Raw genomic sequence first — 23,299 nt, forward strand, 5'->3', positions numbered from 1 at the left:
AGATGGAAGGTGTGGCAGAAAAGGAGAGAAAGAAAAGGGATGGTAGAGAGAGAGAGAGAGAGAGAGAGAGAGAAGGAAGGAAGGAAGGGGATGGCAGAAAAGAAGAGCAAATGGCAGAAAGATAAAAGGGATGACTCCACACACTTTTGATTCTGGCCCCATCCCATGCTGACTTTGATTCACTGGCAGGTGGCCCCTGACAGATTAGCCCTGCGGAAATGTGGCCCTTGACAGACAAAAGGTTGCCTGTCCCTGTTCTGAGGGATGCTGAACCATACACTCCATACTTACAACAACTCCTCTCCCCAGCCAGCCAGCTTTAATAAAGATTATGATTTACACCAGCCCAGACCTTAGGAATCGTTTATACTGATGCAGGTTAAGTGTGGTGCCAACAAAAGCCTTGACTACGGCTACATAGGCAGGGATAATTGATGTGGGATGGAAGTGGAGAGTGTGCAATGCCTCTGTTGTTATGGGATTAGAAGTACTGCAAACAGACTGTCCTTCTGACTATATGTAGGTATGGGAATATATTGGAAGAGGCATTTTAGGATCAAGGCTGGTCTGGTTTTGAGAACCTTATCACTACCATCTCCTGCAATTCTAAAGATGCCAATATGCAATGGCTGCTCTGTTTTTGATTCCTCCCCTCTGTGCCCTTTTTAGATCTCAATGAGTGTGGTCTGAAACCAAGACCATGCAAACACCGGTGCATGAATACCTATGGCAGCTACAAGTGTTATTGTCTGAATGGATACATGCTTATGCCAGATGGATCATGTTCTAGTAAGTCAAGACCCTTCTGCTTAGGGTTTTTTATTATTGATTAAAGAAAACCTTGCCATGAGTAAAGGATGAACGGTCTGCTAAAGTGGAAAAGCAAACAATAAAAATGGAATAATTCATCCTATTATTTTTATTATTGCAAGATAAATGGGATGGACAGAGCAGTTTCTTTGCAACCCATGTTTATCGATAAATCTGTTCTGTCCTGTTTCAAAAAATAATCACATGAAAAATATAAATTAGTGTTTGAGTGTGAGTGTGTGTGTTTGTATAAAAATATGGGGTTGTATCCAATGTCAGTCATAAGCAGAGTAGACCAACAGTATTTAAATGACATACCTAGCTTAGGTCCTTTAATTTCAATGACCCTACTCACAGTAGAACTTAGTTACCGGTATATACAACCCATGTACTTTGTCATGAGCTGTATGTAACTAAGTTCTACTGTACTTCATCAATGCATGCATTTCAAAATATATTTTATCTTAAAATCTACATTCTTGATGCAGTTTGGTTTGGGTTTTTTGAGCCAAGAACTGAAAGGCAATATTTGTAGTAGTAGGAAGGACAATTACTGTAGCTTCCAATTAACACATTTGTCTGGGTGGTGTGGATCAGGTCAGTTAATTTTGGAGTACGCAGAAATTGAATTTCTACGAGATACACAAGCACAGCCTCTCTTTTACTCACAATCAGCTCATTTGGGAATGTTGTTCTTAGCGAGAGCTGCAACATACCTGGCTGCGTGTTACTGTACAATGTAAACGCAACTCACTAAAACTGTCAGGTGCCTGCTGGTTTCTGTGTTTGGAAACCGTAGTACAAAACTCCCCAGTGGCCAGGTTCTTCCTTCCTCTTACAAAAGCGAATATTTTGAATACTTCACCACACCAAGAATGGGAGAGGGAATGACGGAACCTTCCCTACAGCCGAGAGATTAGATTTTAGAAGGAGGGTTTCAGATAAAAGCATACCAGTTTCTCCTAAGAATGGAAATTGCTTTTCATTAGTCAGTTCACTGAAAGATCCATTCTGCAAAAACCCAGCGGCCAACCTCTTGAGTAACTTCAAGGTACAGAGAGTCATAGGGTGGTTACAGATATTTCCATTCTGTCACATGTTTTTCCCATATCAGTACCTGGGACTGTTTGACAGAAGGATACAGACAATTAAAATCACCACAGGATAGGGTGGTCATTTGAATAATGGACTCCCTCTATACTGGAGCTTTGCTGTACAACAGCCATCTCCAACTGGGTACCCTGTAGTTGTTTTAGACTACAACTCCCATCAGTGCCTTCTAGCTTGGCCAGAAGTCAAGAATGATGGCAGTCTTAGTCCAGCAACACCTAGAGGTACACCAGATTGAGGATGGTTCCACCACTAAGTAGGTAAGATCAAACAAAACATGTTTTGTTCTCCAAGAAGCCCTGCCTTTCATGTGCAATTTTATATTGAAATGCCTTGATAAAATGGAACATTGGAAGCTGCATGTCAGACCATTGGTCTATCTAACTCCATACTGTCTACACTGACTGGCAAAAGCTCTCCAGGGTTCCAGGCAGGCAATCGCTCACCTTCTTACCTGAAGATGCCAGGGATTAAACCTGGGACCTTCTGCAAGCAAGTCAAATGCTATACCACTGAGCTATGCTTCCTTTCCCCAATCTCACAAAGCCTCTGAAATGTTGTTGTTGATAACAAATAATTTCATTTGTACGATGTTCCCACAGATGCTCTCTCATGTTCAATGGCAAACTGTCAGTACGGCTGTGATGTTGTGAAAGGGGAGGTGCGGTGCCGTTGTCCTTCCCCAGGCTTGCAACTAGCTCCTGATGGTAGAACTTGTGTAGGTAAGTCAAAAGTTGTAAGCATGTTATTTCTCCTTTTCATGCACACTGGGAAATTCTGGGCAGCAGTGGTTGTTGTTGCCCATTGGCACTGGTGGGTGGGAGGCAAGACATCTAGCTTTACATGGAGCTACATCAGATGGCTGTATGGCTGAAACACACACACACACACACACACACACGGTTGACCACACTGCTTTATGGAAGTGAGTCGTGAGCAACTTACACTCACCAGGAACGATGCCTCGATGCCTTCCACATGTGCTACATTGGAAGATTTGGGGGATACCATAGCAGAACAGAGCCTCAAACAAAAATGTGCTCGCCCAAGCTCATATTCCCAGCATCTTCACACTCCTATCTCAGCGACATCTACACTGGCTTGGTCATGTCCACAGAAGAGAAGCTGGCAGGATCCCCAAGGATGTGCTCCATGTGGAGCTGGCTTCAGGCACCAGGTCCCTTGGCAGACCAACTCTGCATTACAAAGAAGTCCGCAAATGTGACATGATAGCTGACAACACGTGTATAGCTGACACCCTTGCGGATGACCACAGTGCCTGGAGACAGTCAGGTCATGTATCCACAGCAGTGACCAGAGGAGGAATGATCACTGGGAGGAGTGCAGAGGGGGGGGGGTGCCATGGTACATGCCATCATCTGCCCCAGCTGCAACAAAACATGTCTCTCCCGTATTGGTCTCTACAGCCACAGCAGGCACTGTAACTCTCCAATGGTTTGACTTCACCCCTGAAGGTACACTCTTTCATTATCTCCTGAGACAGACGGATGCCAGCAGCAAAATGCACACACACCCTAATAGCACATGCTTAAAACTGCCCATATTTCCCTGAGACAGTCTCTATATTTTGTTGCCTATCCTTTCTGCGTGTGTACTTGAAAGTTACTCGCACTGTGATCAAGGAAGTTTACTCCTAAGTGCAGCCTTCGCCAACTTATTTTTTCCTGATAAACTAACAAGAGCAGAGCTAATTAAAAAGCTGGCAATCCTGCTGCCGCTTTGTCATCTACAAAGATGACTTAGGTTATATGTTGCAGGGGAGAAGCACAGGAGCTGACACTTTGATCAGGCTGGATACAGCTAAACTAGGGGTGGCGTCTCTCTAGATGTTGCTGGGTTACAGATCCTATAAGCCCTCAATCTTGGCCCTGCTGGCTCTGGGGCTGATGGAAGTTGGAGTCCAGCAACATCTGGAGGGCACGAAACTATACATGGGGGTTTTGTGTGAGCTCGCCCAGTGACTTTTAATTAAAATTAAATGCAATATCTAATAGTGAATGAACTGATGCACATCAGCACTGGGGGGAAAGGGAAAGGTCAAAGTCTCAGAGTGGAGTTTTGAAAATACTGCCTGACACATTTTGAGAATGATCTTTTCAGGAGCAAAGGGTCACTGTATTTCTTACCCTGGTACTTCGGCAGAAACAATTCACTCAGGAAATATTTTTGTGAAAGAACATTTTCATGACTGAAGGAATGTTCCCCGAGTGAGTTTATTCAACTGGTTGAGCAGAGTAATATATATGAAGACCTTTTGCCCCAGGATTGATCGTTCTTGAAATGTGTCGGACAACTTTCAGACTATAACAAACCACCTATTTTAAGCATGTGTCTGAGGCTTTGCATCTTTCCCTTACTGCCCCCCAACAAAAACTGTTGCTAATGCACCTCAAGTTTCTCCTACAATCAGTACTTCACCAAAAATCACATGGGTAACTGTATACTATGCTAAAATCTATTCAGGTTTGGGAAACAAAACTGAACCGCGTTACTCCTATATCCAGTTTTACATACGCTCTAAAGCTCTGTGTCTAAGCTTGGGAGGGTTTTTTTTTTTGGTTCTGGTGTTTTCCTGGGCAGACCTGGATCTTACTGCTGAATTGGAGCAAACAACAATCTGCAAAAAAAAATATATCTGGTTTTAACGCAGTATAACGTGGATTTCCCCAGGGAAAGCTCTGGGACAATAAAACTCCAGCACTCAGACATGGAACTTTAAGGTCCAGTCCTGTACCTAGAACTGTGGCACAAAAGGAAGTCTTGTGTGTGACCTGAGTTTGGGAGGGGAGAGCCTTGGAGAAATGGGTGGGGAGAGACAGAAAAGTTGAGCAAGGATCTGCCTTAAAAACAAAATTGTATTTTCTGTGAGGCAGTTTAAAACACAAAGCTGGAGCAGAAGGTAATTTCCAAAACGTATTTTTGACCTTCTGGTTTTGTTGCATGAACATACTTCTGGACGTGCTATGATTAAGCCTTTTGGTGAAATTAATGGATTTCTACTTGTAGATGTGGATGAATGTGCCACTGGGAGAGTTACCTGTCCTCGATTCAGGAAGTGCGTCAATACCTTTGGAAGCTATATTTGCAAGTGCCATAAAGGATTTGATTTGATGTACATTGGAGGCAAATACCAGTGCTACGGTAATGAAATGAGCTGATCACAAAAGCATTCTTAGAACTGTGTGCAAAATATAATCTTACTCCAAATCTACCTACAGTATTTATTACAGGAGGCATAGGCAGTCTTCCCTTCTGTGATGTGCACAACAGCCCATCATGAGACCCACCCCCCCAAAAAAAACACAGTAGCCCTGCATCTTCAGTGCAGCTCCACTATCACTGAGCCTCTGGGCTTGCCGATCAGAAGGTTGGTGGTTCAAATCCCAGCAACGGGGTAAGCTCCCGTTGTTCAGTCTCAGCTCCTGCCAACCTAGCAGTTTGAAAGCACGTCAAAAGTGCAAGTAGATAAATAGGTACCGCTCCGGCGGGAAGGTAAACGGCGTTTCCGTGCACTGCTCTGGTTCGCCAGAAGTGGCTTAGGCATGCTGGCCACATGACCCGGAAAAACTGTCTGTGGACAAATGCCGGCTCCCTCGGCCAGTAAAGCGAGATGAGCGCTGCAAGCCCAGAGTCGTTCACGACTGGACTTAACTGTCAGGGGTCCTTTATCTTTACCTTTATTGAGATATGCAGGTCTATATCTCCCATAATGTGTAGTTCCAGCCTTAGAATACAGAAACTTTCCCTCACATTGGGCTAGGATTGTTGCCTCCATTACTTGTCCCATTTCTGAGGTCGGGGATAATATAGTGGTAGCTCAGGTTAAGTACTTAATTCGTTCCGGAGGTCCGTTCTTAACCTGCAACTATTCTTAACCTGAAGCACCACTTTAGCTAATGGGGCCTCCTGCTGCCGCCACGCTGCCAGAGCACGATTTCTGTTCTCATCCTGAAGCAAAGTTCTTAACCTGAAGCACTATTTCTGGTTTAGCGGAGTCTGTAACCTGAAGCATATGTAACCTGAGGTATCACTGTACTGCAAAGTCCACAAACTCCTCTCTGGTGGCTAAAGCAGTTCAGACAGCACATCGACAAATCTGCATAGTCCCCATTTTTCTGTAATTGCACAGAAGTTGTCTTCAATTCCTTAAGAGTTACTTCAGTGCTAATTTTTTAAAAAAGTATTGCGATCACACTGTAACTGGCATTAAAGCCGATACCTCATCTTGATGGTCATGAGTTTTCCCGTTCCCAATCAGCCTGCTAAAAACGGAGACAGATTCCAATGTGATTTGTGTGTGGTAGAATACTAATTTAAGATTTACTGAGATTTAGGGGATAAGAGGCTGTGGAAGGGAAAGATTTTTTATAGCCGCTGCACAAGCTCTTCACAATGGACTAATTTGCAAAGTCCTGAAATAGCTAACGTAGGCCTTATCCATTAAAATAATCTATGACCTGTCAGCAGGATTTCGTTCTTGCGAAGGCCCGGGCATATAACAAACTTTTTGGTAACACAGTGACCTCCCCAACAATTCCTGTGCAAATAAAGGTCCACATTTGGATTTATTGCAGGCTCAGGTGTAGAGAACTCTTTGCCGACAGAAATCCTGAACATTGCTATTGCTGATCACCACTGAGCAATCCGTTACTGAGGTTTTTCGAAAAGATTTTTGACAAACTGGAAGCTAACACATGCATTAGGCTCCACTCCCACCTGAGGAGAGAAGACGATATGTGCCATTGAGCAAACATCGGCCCTATGGTGGCAGTTGTTAGTCATCTAGCTGGCGTCACTGCTTCTGCTGTTGAAACTGATGATACCACACACTCCTCCATGTTTCAGCACCCAAATTGGGGCCCAGTGCCTCATAACTTGGACTAGACCAGGGGTCATCAAACTTTTTCAGCAGGGGGCTGGTCCACTGTGCCTCAGACGTTGTGGGGGGCCGGACTATATTTTGAAAAAATAAATAAATATGAACGAATTCCTATGCCCCACAAATAACCCAGAGATGCATTTTAAATAAAAGGACACATTCTACTCATTTAAAAACACGCTGATTCCTGAACCGTCTGTGGGCTGGATTGAGGAAGCGATTGGGCCGCATCCGGCCCCCGGGCCTTAGGTTGCCTACCCATAGGCTAGACAACAAACAGGAGTGTTGTGCAGCTGCTTCAGCTACCCCACACCACAGTTCCTCAGGGGAACTGTGAGAACGTGCAAGCAGTAAAGGAAAAGTGCTGTATCTCAGGGTTCGAGCATCTGCTTTGCATGTGAAAAGATTCAATTCCTAGCATCTCTAGGTGAGGCTGGGAGATGCCCTTTCCTGAAAGCCCAGAGAGCTGCTGCCACTTAATGTGGCCTGCCCTGAGATCTTTGGATAAAGGGCAGTAGATAAATTAAATATAGTGATGATGAAAGTACTGAGCTAGATGGATCAATGCACTGACTCAGTAGAAGACATAAAACTTTCCTAAAACTTTCACCCAGAAGATTGGAATCCTCAAAACAATGGCCAAACTCATGTAAATAACCAATATTTTTTCCAACTGTTTATGGAGGAACCACGTAGTCAGCCAAATATAATTTGAATGGAGTGGACTTTGCACATCCTAATATGCATCCTAATATGCATTTGGAAGTGTGTTGAATGTTTTCATGAAGCGAATTACTAGACGTAAGTTTTTTTGTTATATATATATATATATATATATATATATATATATATATATATATTTCTTTCCCACTTGTAAGTTATAATTAGAATGGCCTAAAATGTCTCAGCCATTCCTTCTCGCTTGCCTGCCTACAGAATTTCCAATGCCTCTTTAAAAACCATTTACTAAAAATATGCAAGCATTTGCTGCGGCAGAAGGGTTACTTCCAAAGACTATTTTGAACATCTAGTGTTGGGGCTGGGCCTCAGAATACCGATAAAGTCAATCATTTGTCAACTTCTTATTTTTATTTTCACAATTGGTGTTTCAGTATGTTAAAATATAAATACCATTTCTTTCCGGGATGGGAAACCGGTGGCCAGTGCCAGATTTACGTATAAGCTAAACAAGCTATAGCTTAGTGCTCCACTCTCTTGGGAGGCCCAACAAAATTTAAAGGAAAAAAAACCTGGATGTACATTTCCAAAATATAAGATAAAATAAATAAATAAAATAAAACCTACATACAGCAACAGTATTTTGTGTTGTGTAGGCTCCTATGGTGTAAGTACAGAGGTACCTCGGGTTAAGTACTTAATTTGTTCCGGAGGTTCGTACTTAACCTGAAACTGTTCTTAACCTGAAACACCACTTTAGCTAATGGGGCCTCCTGCTGCTGCCGCGCTGCCGGAGCAAGATTTCTGTTCTCATCCTGAAGCAAAGTTCTTAACCTGAAGCACTATTTCTGGGTTAGGGGAGTCTGTAACCTGAAGTGTATGTAACTTGAAGCGTATGTAACCCGAGGTACCACTGTAATAGGCCCTGCCTGCTAGCCTGCTCCCTAAAATATCACTGGTTTGCTCATTTCTATATACATGGTGCCCATAAATTACCATATAGCATACCGAATATTCGACAAAGGACAGCTGGGCCCCATTACCTCCAGTAGCTTAAACCTAAATCCTGGCTTGTGGTCCTCCTTATGTTGGTAGACTCCAACTCACATCCGTCCCAGCCAGCATGCCCAATGGTCAGTGATAATAGAAGATCATCAATAACTGGAGGGCCACAGATTACCTATTCCTGATTTGCTTCACTATTTCAGCAAGCAAGAGAATGATAATTGATGTTCAGTTTTAAAATGTGCCCTATGATTGCTATCACATGAGTTTCATGCAATGTTTTTCGTTTCAGACATAGATGAATGCTCACTTGGCCAATATCAGTGCGGGAGTTTTTCACAGTGTTACAATACACAGGGATCTTACAAATGCAAATGTAAAGAAGGATACAGAGGTGACGGAATGAACTGCATAAGTACGTAATGATCATTTTCTTCTTGAATTCCAAATCCCGAAACATCACTAGGCATCCTCGTGCCATCACACTCATCTAATTTTGAAGGAATGGATAGTGTATTTAAAGTTTTATGAGCCTTGATATGCCAGTGTAAAAATAAATTTCCTCAAGCACTTTTCGTTTTTAGAATGAAAAGCCAGTGGTCCTAGTTTGCAGTTACATTGCTCTAATTGTTTTAATGTTTTGCAGTCTGCGGTTTTTCTTAGGAATATGGTCTGCTTGCCTAAGCCTTTCCTGTTGACTGTTATTAATGCTTTTCCTGTCATGGTGTGCATTGCATAAAATTGTAATTCTCAGTAGTTAACTTCAGCAGATCACACACGTCTCTATGATTTCATTATAAGCAATGTGGTCTTTCTTAAGAAGCCTCCCCAGCCATGTACGCACTAGTCCCTCTTTGAGTTGAAAGCTATTTTCCTACTTTGCAATATCAGTTGCTTTTCGCAGCTCAGGGCCTCAGTGCCCAATTCAGGAAGCCTTCCTTGAAGCATATAGTTATAGCTTGATCTTAACTGAACATTTGGAAGTCATTGGCTTAACCCAGTGGAGTCTGGTCAGGTTCAGTGGCAGAATGTGCAGAAAGCTCCAAATTCAATGCTTTATAATTAGGATTTAAGGTAGCAGCTAGCCCTCTGTCTGAAACCTTGGAGAGGTAAGGCCACCTGAAAAGAAGACAGAGTTTGGCCAGGTGAACCAATGGTTTGATTCAGTATAAGGAAGCATGGTATGTTCACTGTTTTCGCTGAAAATAGTTATATGTCAAGAAACACAGGAGAAAGGAAGAAAACCTTTAAAGATGTCTTTATAGACATCCGCATTTGTAAATTCTGTTCCCCAAATTACTCCTTCCTGTTGTCTGAAGCATGTTGAAATCTTTAGGGACTTTGCATGGTACAAGTCACCTGTGAGTTTGTAAAGTTAGAGAGTTTATAAAGTTATAGAAGCAAATAGTAACTTCTGTTTCCTGCATGCTTTTGACAGCATGTGACTAGCTTTTAAGAGAGATCTGAGAATCTGTGCAAGAGAAGCTGCTTCTGGCTTCTTTTGCTTTGCTTGTTGGGAGGGATTTTCCGCATGCGAAACGTGCTTGCTTGTCATTGTGAAGAAACAAGATTGGTAGTGTGGTTATTGTTGGACTGCACAGAAGCCTGACTTGGTCAGGCAACCTGCATGAAAGACTTTGATGGATCCAAATAGGTGATTTTCAAAGATGTCTTTCTTTCGAGAACGCGACTGATAGCCTTGCTGATAGTGCTAAATCTTTCACCAGCTTTCGATATTATTGAAAATGAGACGGGTTTTGGCTCAGCTGAGGCGCATGGCAGAGGTGAACGGGATCCTTTTAATGTGCTTCTCTCTGAGATGGCATATCAGAGGGAAATGTGGGGTAAGGGATGGTCTCTGTCTGTCTTTGTACCGTTCCTAATGCAATGAGGCTTCAACCCTTAGACGTTTGGATGACAGATAAACAATGTAACGGTTGCAGCAAATGATAAATCCTCTTCCTTAACAATAATTCCTTTGTTGGTTTCTTCATTTTTGTGGGGAAGTAAGGATGTGGTTAGGGACGCGGGTGGCGCTGTGGGTTTAACCACAGAGCCTAGGACTTGCCGATCAGAAGGTCGGCGGTTCGAATCCCTGCGACAGGGTGAGCTCCCGTTGCTCGGTCCCTGCTCCTGCCAACCTAGCAGTTTGAAAGCACGTCAAAGTGCAAGTAGATAAATATGTACCGCTTCAGCGGGAAGGTAAACGGCATTTCCGTGCGTTGCTCTGGTTCACCAGAAGTGGCTTAGTCACTGGCCACATGACCTGGAAGCTGTACACCGGCTCCCTCGGCCAATAAAGCGAAATGAGCGCCGCAACCCCAGAGTCGGTCATGACTGGACCTAATGGTCAGGGGTCCCTTTACCCTTTACCTTTAAGGATGTGGTTATAGCTTTTCAAACACTAAGTGTCTCAGTCATCTGAAAAGATTATTTGTTCTATGTCAAGGCTAGATGGCTATTTGTATTTACCTTATAGACGAAGCCTGTAAACGACAACAAAAGCACATGTTAAACTTGCTAGGAATAAGCTGCTAAAAATGTCCTCCCTTCAATCCCGATTACATCACCCAAAGATGACCCTTTGAAATTAATGAACATGGGTTGACTCTGAGTGGAACTTTGTTAGACACAATACAAAGTCTAGACTTAACCTGCTGTGTAAATTGTCACATTGCACTGTGAATCTCCAGAGCCTTGCTTCACATTTCTAGTGGATAATGCCAAGGACACGGGAGACACAGATTGTACTGTGATGGCCCGAATATAAGCTGCCCCTTTAAAACTGGAGGACGGGTGACATGTGTGGGGCGGGCGCCACTTTGCTGTTCTCTTGTTTTTTTTCTTGTGTTGTTTGCCCCAAGGTCCTGGCTGCATACTGTAAGGTTGCGAATTTGGGGGGAAAGTGAGGCTTATATTCAGGCCAATACGGTAATAGAAGTGTTCCAATAGGTTTTAGCGTACATCCTAAGAGTAGGGTCAAAGACAGCTTGAGTCCTTGCACCAATGCTACAGCCTATTGATATTGCTTAGCAAGCACCACCATGCAGCCTAGCTCTGTCATGCAAGACTATCCTGGTGGGATAGGGCTATATCACAACATGGGTAAGTTAGGCCTACAGAAACCGCAGAGGTGCCAGTCTCTTCCCCTGGGGAACTCTTTCTAAGTATAGAATCACATTTCAGTAGCAGGGACTCAATTCACACCTTATGGCATTGCAGTTTAAGCCAATTCATATACGTAGAACTCACCCCACCCCAAACAAATACCTTAACATTTCAGCCAGATAGTCTTGTACTTATAGTTCTTCAAAACTTATAGTTTTTCTTCATTTCAGAGGTATTCATATACACTTTTCATGTGCTCAGTTTGTGGGTTCTTGAGTGTGTTGGTTGTGTCAGATTTGATTCGGTGCTTTCAAACACATCCCTGAAAAGACCATGTCCTATACTGTGGTCTGTGGTTGACCAGCGGTCCACAAACTTCATTCAGGTGGTTTGCAGCATGTCTGTAAAAATATAATGAAAAACCAGTGGCTAGCACAGTGCGTTACAATTGCTGCAACAGGCAGAAAAGAAATATTAACTGGTCCACCAAGATCCTCAGAAATTTTCAAGTGGTCCATGGGAATAAAGTCTGGAGACCATTGATCAGCTTGAACTTTGCACACTATTCTCATTATTATGAAAGGGTGTGTATGAGCAATATTATTTCAAAAGTAAAAGAGAGGAGGAAAGGAACTGGTATTAACAAATGCTGTGAGTAATGCGATGCTTTTCATATAATCATGAAGCAAACCTAAGTTCCGAATATTTCAATTGTGTCCTTGGTATGCTTTGCATAGAGAGAGAACATCATCCATGTGTTTTTTCCCCTCCAGCTATTCCCAAAGTTATGATTGATCCATCTGGCCCACATACCGTCTTTAAGGGAAATACAACCTTTCCTAAAGGCAGCGGTGGCATGACAAATAGGATACCTGAAACTGGTGGTGTGAGGCATCCCATCAAACCACCTAATCCACCAGCTACAGCGAGGCCTCCTTTCAGGACAACAATGAGACCTACCCCAAAACCAACCACGAGGCCGACACACAGACCAATTACCAGGTTTGTACCCAAGCCTGCAACCACAAGGCCAGCTTTGAAGCCAGTGACAAGACTCCCACCAGTCACAAGGCCCCCGACACCACCTCCAACTCCGCCTAAGCCTGTAACCACAAAAACACCACGACTTACAACTAAAGAGCCGCTGCACTTTCCTAGTGAAACTACAGCTCCGCAGGGATTCACAGTTGACAACAGGATACCGATCGATCCTCAGAAACCGCGAGGAGATGTCTTTAGTAAGTACCACTGAATCCTTTTCTATCAACGAACCTTGCCATTCTGTACATGGAAAACATTAGAAGTCTCATGCAACACACAAAACTGTACATAGCTATAACTGTAGTTTTGGTCACTCAAGGCCTGGGGGGACTTGTGCCATAGCTAAAACAGGTAAATCACGTGTGACTTTGGTTAAATGCTTTTTTAATGAAAGCATTTAACCAAAGATCTGGAAGGCAACGAATTGAGCAGGTTGCTGTGTTATGGAAAGTTTCTTCCACTTTACGACTGAATGAAACGAGGGACACGAAATAGATAAAGCGGTGTCTTTATTGGCTCCATTTCTATTTTCGAGTGCAAGCTTTTAAGTGGCACAATGCTCTTATCCATGAATTCACAGAGTCATCCCCTCGGTATTTATTGCTAAGCAACTGCAAAAATCAAATTAAAAATAACTTTTGATTCCTGCTTTATGGAATGTGCCCACCAAAACCAGACACGTTTAAAGCTCGTGGTGCTGTAAAGATGCTCCTCGTATGAGGAAGTATCTTTCGGAGAGCTGTATTGATACTGCATTTCTTTAATGCCAAGTTGACTTCATGCCGCAGATGACACTTGCTGGCTTGCTCATTTCAGCATGCCTGCCAAGAAATACCCAGCACACTGTTTCATCTTTAGCACCAGGACTGAGGTTAATTATAGAGCTTGGGGTTGGTATTTGGACAAGTCTTGCTCTTCAGCCTCATAAACAGGAGCATTGCTGAGCAAAATAGTCTGTGAGTTTTGTTATCTTATGGCAGATGGACAAGTGCATTCCTTAATGGCTTTGGGAGTGATTTTGGCTTGGCTTCAGCAACTCCCAGCAGCACAGTTTGAGGCATGATAAGCTCTTCCCCTTGTTGAAACGACTATCTGTTCCTTTTAAGTACATGTTGCAGATATGAAGGCTTGATAAATTGGGACAGAAGAAACAAAACACAAACAAAAGGTTTAAGGAAAATGAAGTCACAATCTGGGAACGTACAATTCTTGTTGAAATAAAGAGGAACCATACTGCAATTCCCATTCATTTCAAGGGTGCTCATGCAGGCACTGTTCGCAGTGTGACCAAAAGATTGCTTCTGTGTTGGCATTACTAAAAAGTCTCTCCTTTCTGTCTGTTTTTGGAAAAGAATATTGTGTTGTAAGCATCTTTCAGTTTAATGTATCCAAGTACAGTTGTACCTCAGGTTACAGACGCTTCAGGTTACAGAACTTTGCTTCAGGATGAGAACAGAAATCATACAGCGGCAGTGCAGTGGCAGCGGGAGGCCCCATTAGCTAAAGTGGTACCTCAGATTTAGAATAGTTTCAGGTTAAGAACGGACCTCCGGAACAAATTAAGTTCTTAACCTGAGGTATCACTGTAAAAGAATAAGTTATAAGTACATTTGTACAGATAAAAGTATTTCCAACGCTCTGGCTGACCATTCAAGTGGTCTATATTGTAATGTGCTTGTGGCAGTAAAGCCACAGTGTGATTGGCAGCCAGGGTAGCATGATGGCATGGAGTGCTCACAGGTTCTAAGGCAGGGGTCAGCAACCTTTTTCAGCTGTGGGATGGTCCACTGTCCCTCAGACCATGTGGTGGGCTGAACTATTTTTTTTTGGGGGGGGGGGAATGAACGAATTCCTATGCCCCCAAAATAACCCAGAGATGCATTTTAAATAAAAGCACACCTTCTACTCATGTAAAAACAGCAGGCGGGCCCCACAAATAACCCAGAGGTGCATTTTAAATAAAAGGACACATTCTACTCATGTAAAAACACACTGATTCCCGGACCATCCGCGGACCGGATTGAGAAGGCAATTGGGCCGCATCCGGCCCAAGGGCCTTAGGTTGCCTACCCCTGTTCTAAGGGTTCACCTCTGAAAAAGCAGCCCATCTTCCCAGTTTGGCTGGGATTTTGTCCTTTTGCAGGTTCTAAGGAGAGGAGCTGCTTCACGCCACAAGTTTGAAATTGTGCAGGGAAGCTAAGGAGTAGGAAATGCAAATGCACGAAGGAAAAGGGGAAAGGAGGCAGTGGAATGAGTTTAAGAAGTCGGAGGGTAGCTACATAAAAGAGGAAGAAGGTGGAGGAAAAGGGAATTGTCATAGAAAGGAGCAAGTGAGAGAGGATGCTTGGAAGAAATTGCCCAGTACTTAAGGAAGTCATATGGGTGAAGGAGCATAGGGCGATAGGTGTGCCATGCAAAGGCCACATATCATCCTTGCAGAAATGTCAGGTACTCAGTATACATGCCTTGACATTCTGAGTTACAGATATACGCAAGTCAAGGCAACATTAACCAAATGCTATCCTTTAGTTGATATACATGGAAGCAAAGGCACAGCTGTGTGTTCTGCACACGAGATTCCTTTCATGCCCTAGATGCTAACAATTTGTTAAGCATTCCTATGGTGGCTGCCCTAAGGCCTTATTCTTTCCAGAGAGCCCAGGGCCAGTTTATGTTGCCTTTTATTAACTTAACTCGAGGGCTGTTTTTTAAAAAATAGCGTGGACAATGAAATAAAGCTTTAAATTTAAGTATTAGGTGGATATTGCCTGGCAAGGCACGCCTCTCTCTCTCTCCCCCCACGCTCTAACCAACTGAGCCAACTGAATTCCAAGTAGCGTTAAAGGAGAAAGTTAAACTTTTCAGAACAGTCGCCCTCCCTCCAGCTACTTTTTGTTCAAGAAGGATTGCGCCCAGTCCTGAACAAACTACTTAAATAAACTGCTAACTTTGTGTAATTTGGACCAAAATAATTCAGAGCAGTGATTTCCCCCCTAGAAAATATTTTTTATTCGGCTCACACCCTGCTTTCTTTTCTGACAAGATTATCGCCCAATTATGGCTTGAAATTAAAAGGCACACTGTATAAAGGCACATCAATTGCCAGGGATCTTCTTGTGCCTGACAGTCAATGACGTAGTCCAGGATAAAAGCATGTTGGCTAATAGGGAAAAAAAGCCAACCCACAGAATCTGTCCTGAGCAGAAGGACAATCAAAGGCAGCTACTTTTCTGCAGGTATTTTTGAGCAGGTTAACTGCGCAACTCTTTTTATTTGATTTTTTGAAAAGTTTTGTTTGTCGTTTTTTGCTATTTTAATTGGTGATGACTAATGGCGGGTTTTATGATTTTCTTTTTTGTTTAATGTTCATACTATAATCATGTTTTGCTACAAACTGCCTTGAGGACCCTGTTAGCAGCACATAAATCTTTTTTTAAAAAAAATCATAACCGTTAAATAATAGGAATGTACAACATAAGCTCAAAACTAGCACTGTAATTAACTTTATCTAAAGATACCATAAACAGGTGCCTTCTCAGTTTAGACAGAAAATTTGTGCAGGGCATGTGATGGGAATCTTTTCTTCTGTATTCAAAACCCATTTGCCTAGACAATTTCTTACTAAATTGTTAGATAAAATAACTCATTTGGTTATAATCTCTGTAAGAAGGATTTTAGATTCTGTCCCCTTTACATTTTCAGTTTCATGCCTTCAGTCTGGACCAGTTTGGGGAGTTTTATTTGAGATGTGTCCTTGGCCAACTATTATTATTATTATTATTATTATTATTATTATTATTATTATTAGTGTACCTGAAGATCACAGGGTGGTTTACAGTATAAAAATACAAAATGAAAATACAAAATAATATCTTAACAACAACAGCAACCAATAACACCCACCTCTCACAAACACATTTAAAATGCTATGGTTTGTTTAATCAGCCAAATGCCTGGCTATAGAGGAATGTTTTTGCCTGGTGCCTAAAGATATGTAGTGAAGGTGCCAGGCAAGCCTCCCTGGGGAGAGCATTCCACAGACAGGGAGCCACCACAGAAAAGGCCTATTCTCATGTGCTACACACTGGAACTCTTGTGGAGGGGGCACATGAAGAAGGACCTCAGATGATGAATGTAGGATCCAATCAATTCTTATGGGGAGAGGCGGTCCTTGAGGTACTGCAGTCCTGAGCCATTTAAGTCTTTAGGGGTCAAAATCAGGACTCTTAATTCTAAATTCAATGAGCATTCCATGCCCACTAATCCCACTCACTAAGCTTTTGTGTTGTCTTAAAGATTTTCAGTATTGCCATTCTCCTGAGACCTGCTGATATCTCCTCCTTGTGTGCAGATGGCAGTTTTGAGTACGTAAGGATCAGCAGTCGAGAATGAGTTTTCTGTTAGCTCATAGGGTGGTTGTGTTTCCTTTTCTGCATCCTCTCTCTCAAGAAAGTCCTAATTTAACACTCTCTTTAATCCCGTGGCTGATACTTAGTGTTCAGGTTTTCTGACAGCATTGAGTAAGCTTCTTTTTGCCCCGTTGAATCAACTTGAAACCGAGACCCTTAATCATGGCTTACCACAATGCAACTCTTTCCCAACCAAATTCAGCCACTGGCAAATAGATAAAAGCATTCAAGATTAAAAGGCAGAGTGAAAAATTGGTTTTAATTAGCCCTTCAAAATATTCTGTTCCCACTCCCTCCTCTTGGCACTCCTGTTTTCTAGAGATCTTTATTTACTTTTTGTTAATTTTTTGGAATTAATATGCTGCCCTGGCAAGCCAAGCATTTCCACCACAACTCCACCCTTCTGCCAAAGAATGCAGAAAACATCAAAATTACATTTAATGAACATAATAGGTTGAAATAAATGGGAAATTTAAACAGTTTCTCATTAGGATTTTTGTCACCTACTTTTAATTTATATGAATTGTGCATATATTGGGAGATCTGTCACAGGATTCCCCATCCATCCTTATTTGTTGCAAAGTTAGAGTTCTGTGTTCAGATGAATTAGTTCTGCCTTCAGTTTTAACAAAAATGTGTCTAAGGGAGGAAAGAGCTAAAAAAATGAAGGGCAATGAAAGCTTTTATTAAATGAAGGCTAACTTGTATAAATACAATGGCTGTATTGTTTATTTGTCAACCTTATTTTGAAAGCCAAACATGCTATGCAGAGATAATAAGGGGATAAAATGGCATTCAGATGTCATATAGAATTGTTTAAAAAAATTAAAACAATATGGCTAGATATCTATGATTATACAGTGGTACCTCTGGTTATGAACTTAATTCGTTCTGGGCGTCTGTTCTTAACCTGAAACTGTTCTTAACCTGAGGTACCACTTTAGCTAATGGGGCCTCCCACTGCCACCACCACACGATTTCTATTCTCATCCTGAGGTAAAGTTCTTAACCCGAGGTACTATTTATGGATTAGCAGAGTCTGTAACCTGAAGTGTTTGTAACCTGAGGTATTTGTAACCTGATATACCACTGTACAGCGGTCACAGTAAATCTTCTGGTACATAACTCATTTCTTTGAAAATGTGCAAGAAATAACTTTATTGGTTCTTTCCCCGCTATATCCACTCAAGATACATAGCAACAATATAATAATAATAATAATAATAATAATAATAATAATAATAATAATAATAATTTATTTGTCCCCCGCCCATCTAGCTGGGTTTCCCCAGCCACTCTGGGTAGCTTCCAACAAAGACCAAAAATACACTAAAATGTCACACATTTAAAACTTCCCTGAACAGGGCTGCCTTCAGATGTCTTCTGAATGTCAGGTAGTTGGTTACATCTTTGACATCTGATGGGACGGCATTCCACAGGGCGGGCGCCACTACCAAGAAGGCCCTCTGCCTGGTTCCCTGTAGCTTTGCTTCTTGCAATGAGGGAACCGCTAGAAGGCCCTCAGCGCCAGACCTCAGCGTCCTGGCAGAATGATGGGGGTGGAGACGCTCCTTCGGGTATACTGGGCTCATGTGCAGAGTATATTCTATGAAAGCCATATCTCAAGTAGTATCCTTTGCAACATTCCTTCAGTTAGAATTCACATACACAAAAGGCATTTGACCACATTTCTTCTCCCTAGTTAAAGGTTTTAACCAGTTAAGATTGCATCCAGTGGGGCAATAAAACTGCTAGCACAATTGCAAAGCTAAGCAGGGTCCAGGATGGTTTCAAAGTGGCTGAGGGACCGCATGTTGAGATTCCTGCATTGCAGGGGGTTGGTCAGTTTCAACAAGGAGTGGTTTAAAGCAGGCTTTTCCTTTGGGGATTGTGTTGAAGTGGAGAGCATCCTCCGCTTTGCCTTGGTCAACCAATATACACCTGACTTGTTTATGTGAGGGAAGAGCCATAGCTTAGTGGTAAACCCTTGAATGCGGACGGCCTCTGGTTTGATCCTTAGAATCTATGGGTAGGGCTGGGGGTGCCCCAGGATGCCCGAAACCCCAGAGAGCTACACGTAAGTCAGTGTAGACAATACTGATCTGTCCAGTGGTCTGACTCAGTACACGGCATCTTCCTATGATTCTTGCAACTAGATCCTGCACACAACCAGTTGGACACAAGCCAGCAGAATGCAGGCTTTTCAAATGATTTCTGTACACCTGGTAATCATGTGTACCTACTGGATTTGAAAGTGGGTCTTGTCTGCAAAAGGCTCATGACAAAACTGATTACTTTTTCTAAGATGCCACCGCTCTAAAAAGGTTGCATTGCAGTAGCAGCATCTCTGTGTTTCGAAATGCTGCCACGATAACAATTGCTATGTCAGGGATAGGAAAGGAGGAGAAGGAGACAGTAGAAGTTTTCTATGGGGGCAAAGTCTGCTAAGTTCGAAACGTCGTTGAGCTTTTTCAACTTACCGGTACCTTTGACAGAAACCAGATAAACGTTACTGTATAAGTTGTTGAGTGGGGGCTATAAATCCATATATGAAAGGCGATTAAATAGATTGAATTTTCCAGGAGCATAAAGCATTCCCTCCTTATTTATTTATTTAATGTTAAAGTTGGAATTACTCAGTGGCCTACTTCCTTATCTACTGCATTCATTCCTTCTAAATAGCTTCTTCTTTTTTCTCTCCTTCCCCCAGTTCCACGCCAGCCTGGAGTGAGCAATAATCTCTTTGAAACATTTGAAATTGAAAGAGGGATTAGTGCCGATGACGACGAAGCGAATGATGATCCAGGTGGCCACCACAGTTCTCACATCTTCTTTTAATTGTGTTTCTTGTTGGCTTATGGTGTGTGCGTGCAACATTTTTACTCCTTTCATTTGCAATGCGATCCTTGAGTCAACTGGCCTACAATCTGGCGCTGAGACACACCGCCCTTCAGACCCATTTACTTTAAGCTCTGAGCCCTGATTGTGACCTGCCTCCCAGTCTGATGCCCCTGCAGTCCCCAGCTCTTGTGTCCAGATCACTACCGGATACAGGGGTCATCATGACACTTTTTGGTGCCACCTATGAAAATGGACTAAGGAGCCCCTTAAGGTTCAAGGGTTTGAAGACACCTCTTTGCTGAATCTAAGCAGGGCTGGTCAGTGCCTGGGCCACCTGGGAACCATACACATGTCACCTTGGATTCCATGAAGGGGGGAAAATGAAATAAAATTGATTAAATATTTTACCAGTATTCTCCAACTGCTAGTAATACAGAGTGAATCTGTGTTATAGGCTGCAGCTGATGCTGCTATGTGTGTGCTGCATTTTCCTGCAGCAAATACAACTGTTGGGGAAAACATAGTCACCATTAGTATTTGTGTTTGCCATAAAAATATGGGCCACATTTTCTAGCAATACAAGTGCGCTAGGGACAGTTCTTACAAAACAAAACACAACAAAACAAAACACAAAACAAAACAAAACACACCCACAATAGCGAAGCCTTAATAAAACCCATAGGCCCAACTTTCTCTTTGCAGATCTGATTTGATCACTCCTGCCCCCCCCCCCCAACATTGGCTATAAATTCTAACCAACCAGCTTTAGGCTGAAAAGTTCACCAGCTCCAACAGTCAAGACCTTACGCTCTTTTTTTTGACCTTTGATCTGCAGGTGTTCTGGTTCACAGCTGTAACTTTGATGGTGGCCTGTGTGGGTGGATGAAGGAGAAAGACGATGATTTGCACTGGGAACCTGTGAAAGATGCCTCAGGTATTGCTTGATTTCCTTGGATTTAGTTCAAGCCTGTTTTATCACCAAAGTTTGAGGGGCAAGAAACAAGCAATCTGAACAGCCACACATTAGTGTAGTTAGGTAATTTTCTACTCCAGGCTTAAAGATTTTATGGAGAGGAGGTAATGTGTGGGGCTGATTCCAGGTTATTTTGGGGGGGGGGGGTTCTTTAGTAGGAATTGACAGGTGTCAATTTCTTTTTCTCTCAGTTTCTCATTTTTTCTAGTCTTAAATTTGCTTTACCACATTTCATGGAATTTCCTTATGACAATTCACCACAATTTTAGTGTGCATTTCTCCTAAGATACTCAGGATATTTAAGCCCAGAAGCATGTGGGTCTCTCATCTATCTGTTGCTACAAGCAGCTAGACATTCACAGTAACTGGTGTCTCTGACATACAGGACACATCTAGCCAGTTCAATAATGCTTAAAAGAGTATCATGTTTCAAAATAGGATGTTCTTTGAGATAGACATCTGTACTGAAACTCTGCATGTGTATGTATAAGACTTGCTTACATGCATGGATCTTTCTTGCTTGTATGTTTGATTGTTTTTTCTATTACCACTTTCATATAAAAACTATGTATCCTGTCATGAACTCCACCCCCAACTTCGAAACACTTAATAAAATGAGATCAAAATAAAGAAATCCACATTAATGTTTATGTGGCACGAAGTCTCATTCAGCAGAGTTTTGACTTCTTGCATGAAAGGCCCCATGAAATAAGTGATTGATACTACATGCTTTTTGATTTTGGCTCTTCTGAGTGGTGCCAGTCTTCTGGTTTTCATTTAGCAGCTGATGACTTTTGAACAGATAATATCCCAGAGAGGAAGAGGTGCATGAATGACTTCAAATGAATCCCACATGCTTGGCAGCAAGGGAATGGACATCAGGGAGTACTGGGGTCTTATTCCATGTTTATTGCGTTTGGGGCAATTTTTACAAAAATGGACATGCTGTTTTTTAAAAAAAATAATAATGGGTGGGAATCCAAGGCTGTAATCATATGCACATTTACTAGGGAGCAAGACTCAGAGAACTAAGTGAGTCTCCCATGATGAGTTGTAGACAGTAAGTTCAGGCCATACATCCAAGCAATTTATCAGTGAACAATCTGAGTTAAGCAAGGGAGGATTGTCTAGTACGTCTTTGATTATTAACACTGTTCTGTTGCTGCTGCTCTTTATTTGTGCAGCAAGAGAACTAAAGAATTATAGAAAGCCGGCATAAGGTCTGTTGACATGTGTCACACTAGGATAAGTTAAAAAGGTAAAGGGACCCCTGACCATTAGGTCCAGTCATGACCGACTGTGGGGTTGGGGCGCTCATCTCACTTTATTGGCCAAGGAAGCCAGCGTACATCTTCCGGGTCATGTGGCCAGCATGACTAAGCCGCTTCTGGCGAACCAGAGCAGCGCACGGAAACACCGTTTACCTTCCCGCCGGAGCGGTACCTATTTATCTACTTGCACTTTGACGTGCTTTCGAACTGCTAGGTTGGCAGGAGCAGGAACTGAGCAACGGGAGCTCACCCCGTCGCAGGGATTCAAACCGCCGACCTTCTGATCGGCAAGTCCTAGGCTCTGTGGTTTAACCCACAGCGTTACTCCTATTCCAAACTGCATTCAGAAGGAATTTGACTTACACTACCTTTTTTGCTGGTTACATTATGCTGGGATTATCAGACTACAACCTTCCAGCCAGGTTAAAACGCTCAGAGTGCAAAGCATTTTCAGTGAGTGGTTGTGACCTGTTCAGAGCACCAGACAGAGATTCCTAGATGGCCACATTTGGCCCCAAAGCCTGAAGTTTCCAACTTGTGCTTTAGTTTAAGCTTGATGACTATGAGCATTTTGAGTCAAACATTTTCTTTCTTTCTCTTTCTCTCTATTATTATAGGAGGACAGTATTTATCTGTCTCTGAACCCAAAGGAAAATCGGGACACGTTGCACGCTTGGTCCTTCCTCTTGGCCATTTAGGTCACTTGGGGGATCTGTGTCTGTCCTTCAGGCATAAAGTGTCTGGGATCCATTCTGGTTTACTTCAAGTCTTTGTGAGAAAGGCAGGGGCTCACGGACCAGCGGTTTGGGGAAGGAATGGTGGTCATGGCTGGAGGCAAACACAAATAAGTCTGCAAGGATCTGGCATCAAGAGTGTGAGTATCATTCTTGGGTGCATGAAAAAGAGAGTTCCTGAGAATGATATTATTCTTTATTGAACTCCATATGGGTTAAACTATTATGTTGTAAAATGTGGCTACTGGGTTTGAATCCCTGAGATTCCTGGGTATGGTTAATAATAATATAAAAAGTTAAAAATTAAGCTTTCCTTCCCAGACATAGAATAATTGCCATTCTCAGTTTGGCCACAGGAAACTGTGGCTTAACAAACCACAATGTCTCCTCCATAGCCAGGTATGCAAGAGGAGAAGAAA

General features: G+C 42.5%; 1 protein-coding gene across 7 annotated transcripts in view; it reads left to right on the forward strand.

Moving 5' to 3' along the window:
- NPNT (nephronectin) overlaps positions 1–23,299 on the forward strand; it is a 65,476-nt gene that overhangs the window by 35,382 nt on the left and 6,795 nt on the right. For 4 of the 7 annotated variants that reach the window (XM_077933890.1, XM_077933891.1, XM_028743330.2 and 1 more), the window contains 9 exons: positions 670–789; positions 2,523–2,642; positions 4,948–5,082; positions 8,796–8,918; positions 10,231–10,347; positions 12,385–12,849; positions 19,772–19,867; positions 20,738–20,836; positions 22,764–23,020. In XM_077933890.1, the coding sequence (XP_077790016.1) occupies positions 670–789; positions 2,523–2,642; positions 4,948–5,082; positions 8,796–8,918; positions 10,231–10,347; positions 12,385–12,849; positions 19,772–19,867; positions 20,738–20,836; positions 22,764–23,020 (1,532 nt within the window). The remainder of the gene's footprint in view (positions 1–669; positions 790–2,522; positions 2,643–4,947; positions 5,083–8,795; positions 8,919–10,230; positions 10,348–12,384; positions 12,850–19,771; positions 19,868–20,737; positions 20,837–22,763; positions 23,021–23,299) is intronic. The other 3 variants (XM_077933892.1, XM_028743332.2, XM_028743333.2) reach the window with 1 other exon arrangement.

This window comes from Podarcis muralis, chromosome 9, assembly GCF_964188315.1.
Source record: "Podarcis muralis chromosome 9, rPodMur119.hap1.1, whole genome shotgun sequence".
NCBI classification, from domain to species: domain Eukaryota; kingdom Metazoa; phylum Chordata; class Lepidosauria; order Squamata; family Lacertidae; genus Podarcis; species Podarcis muralis.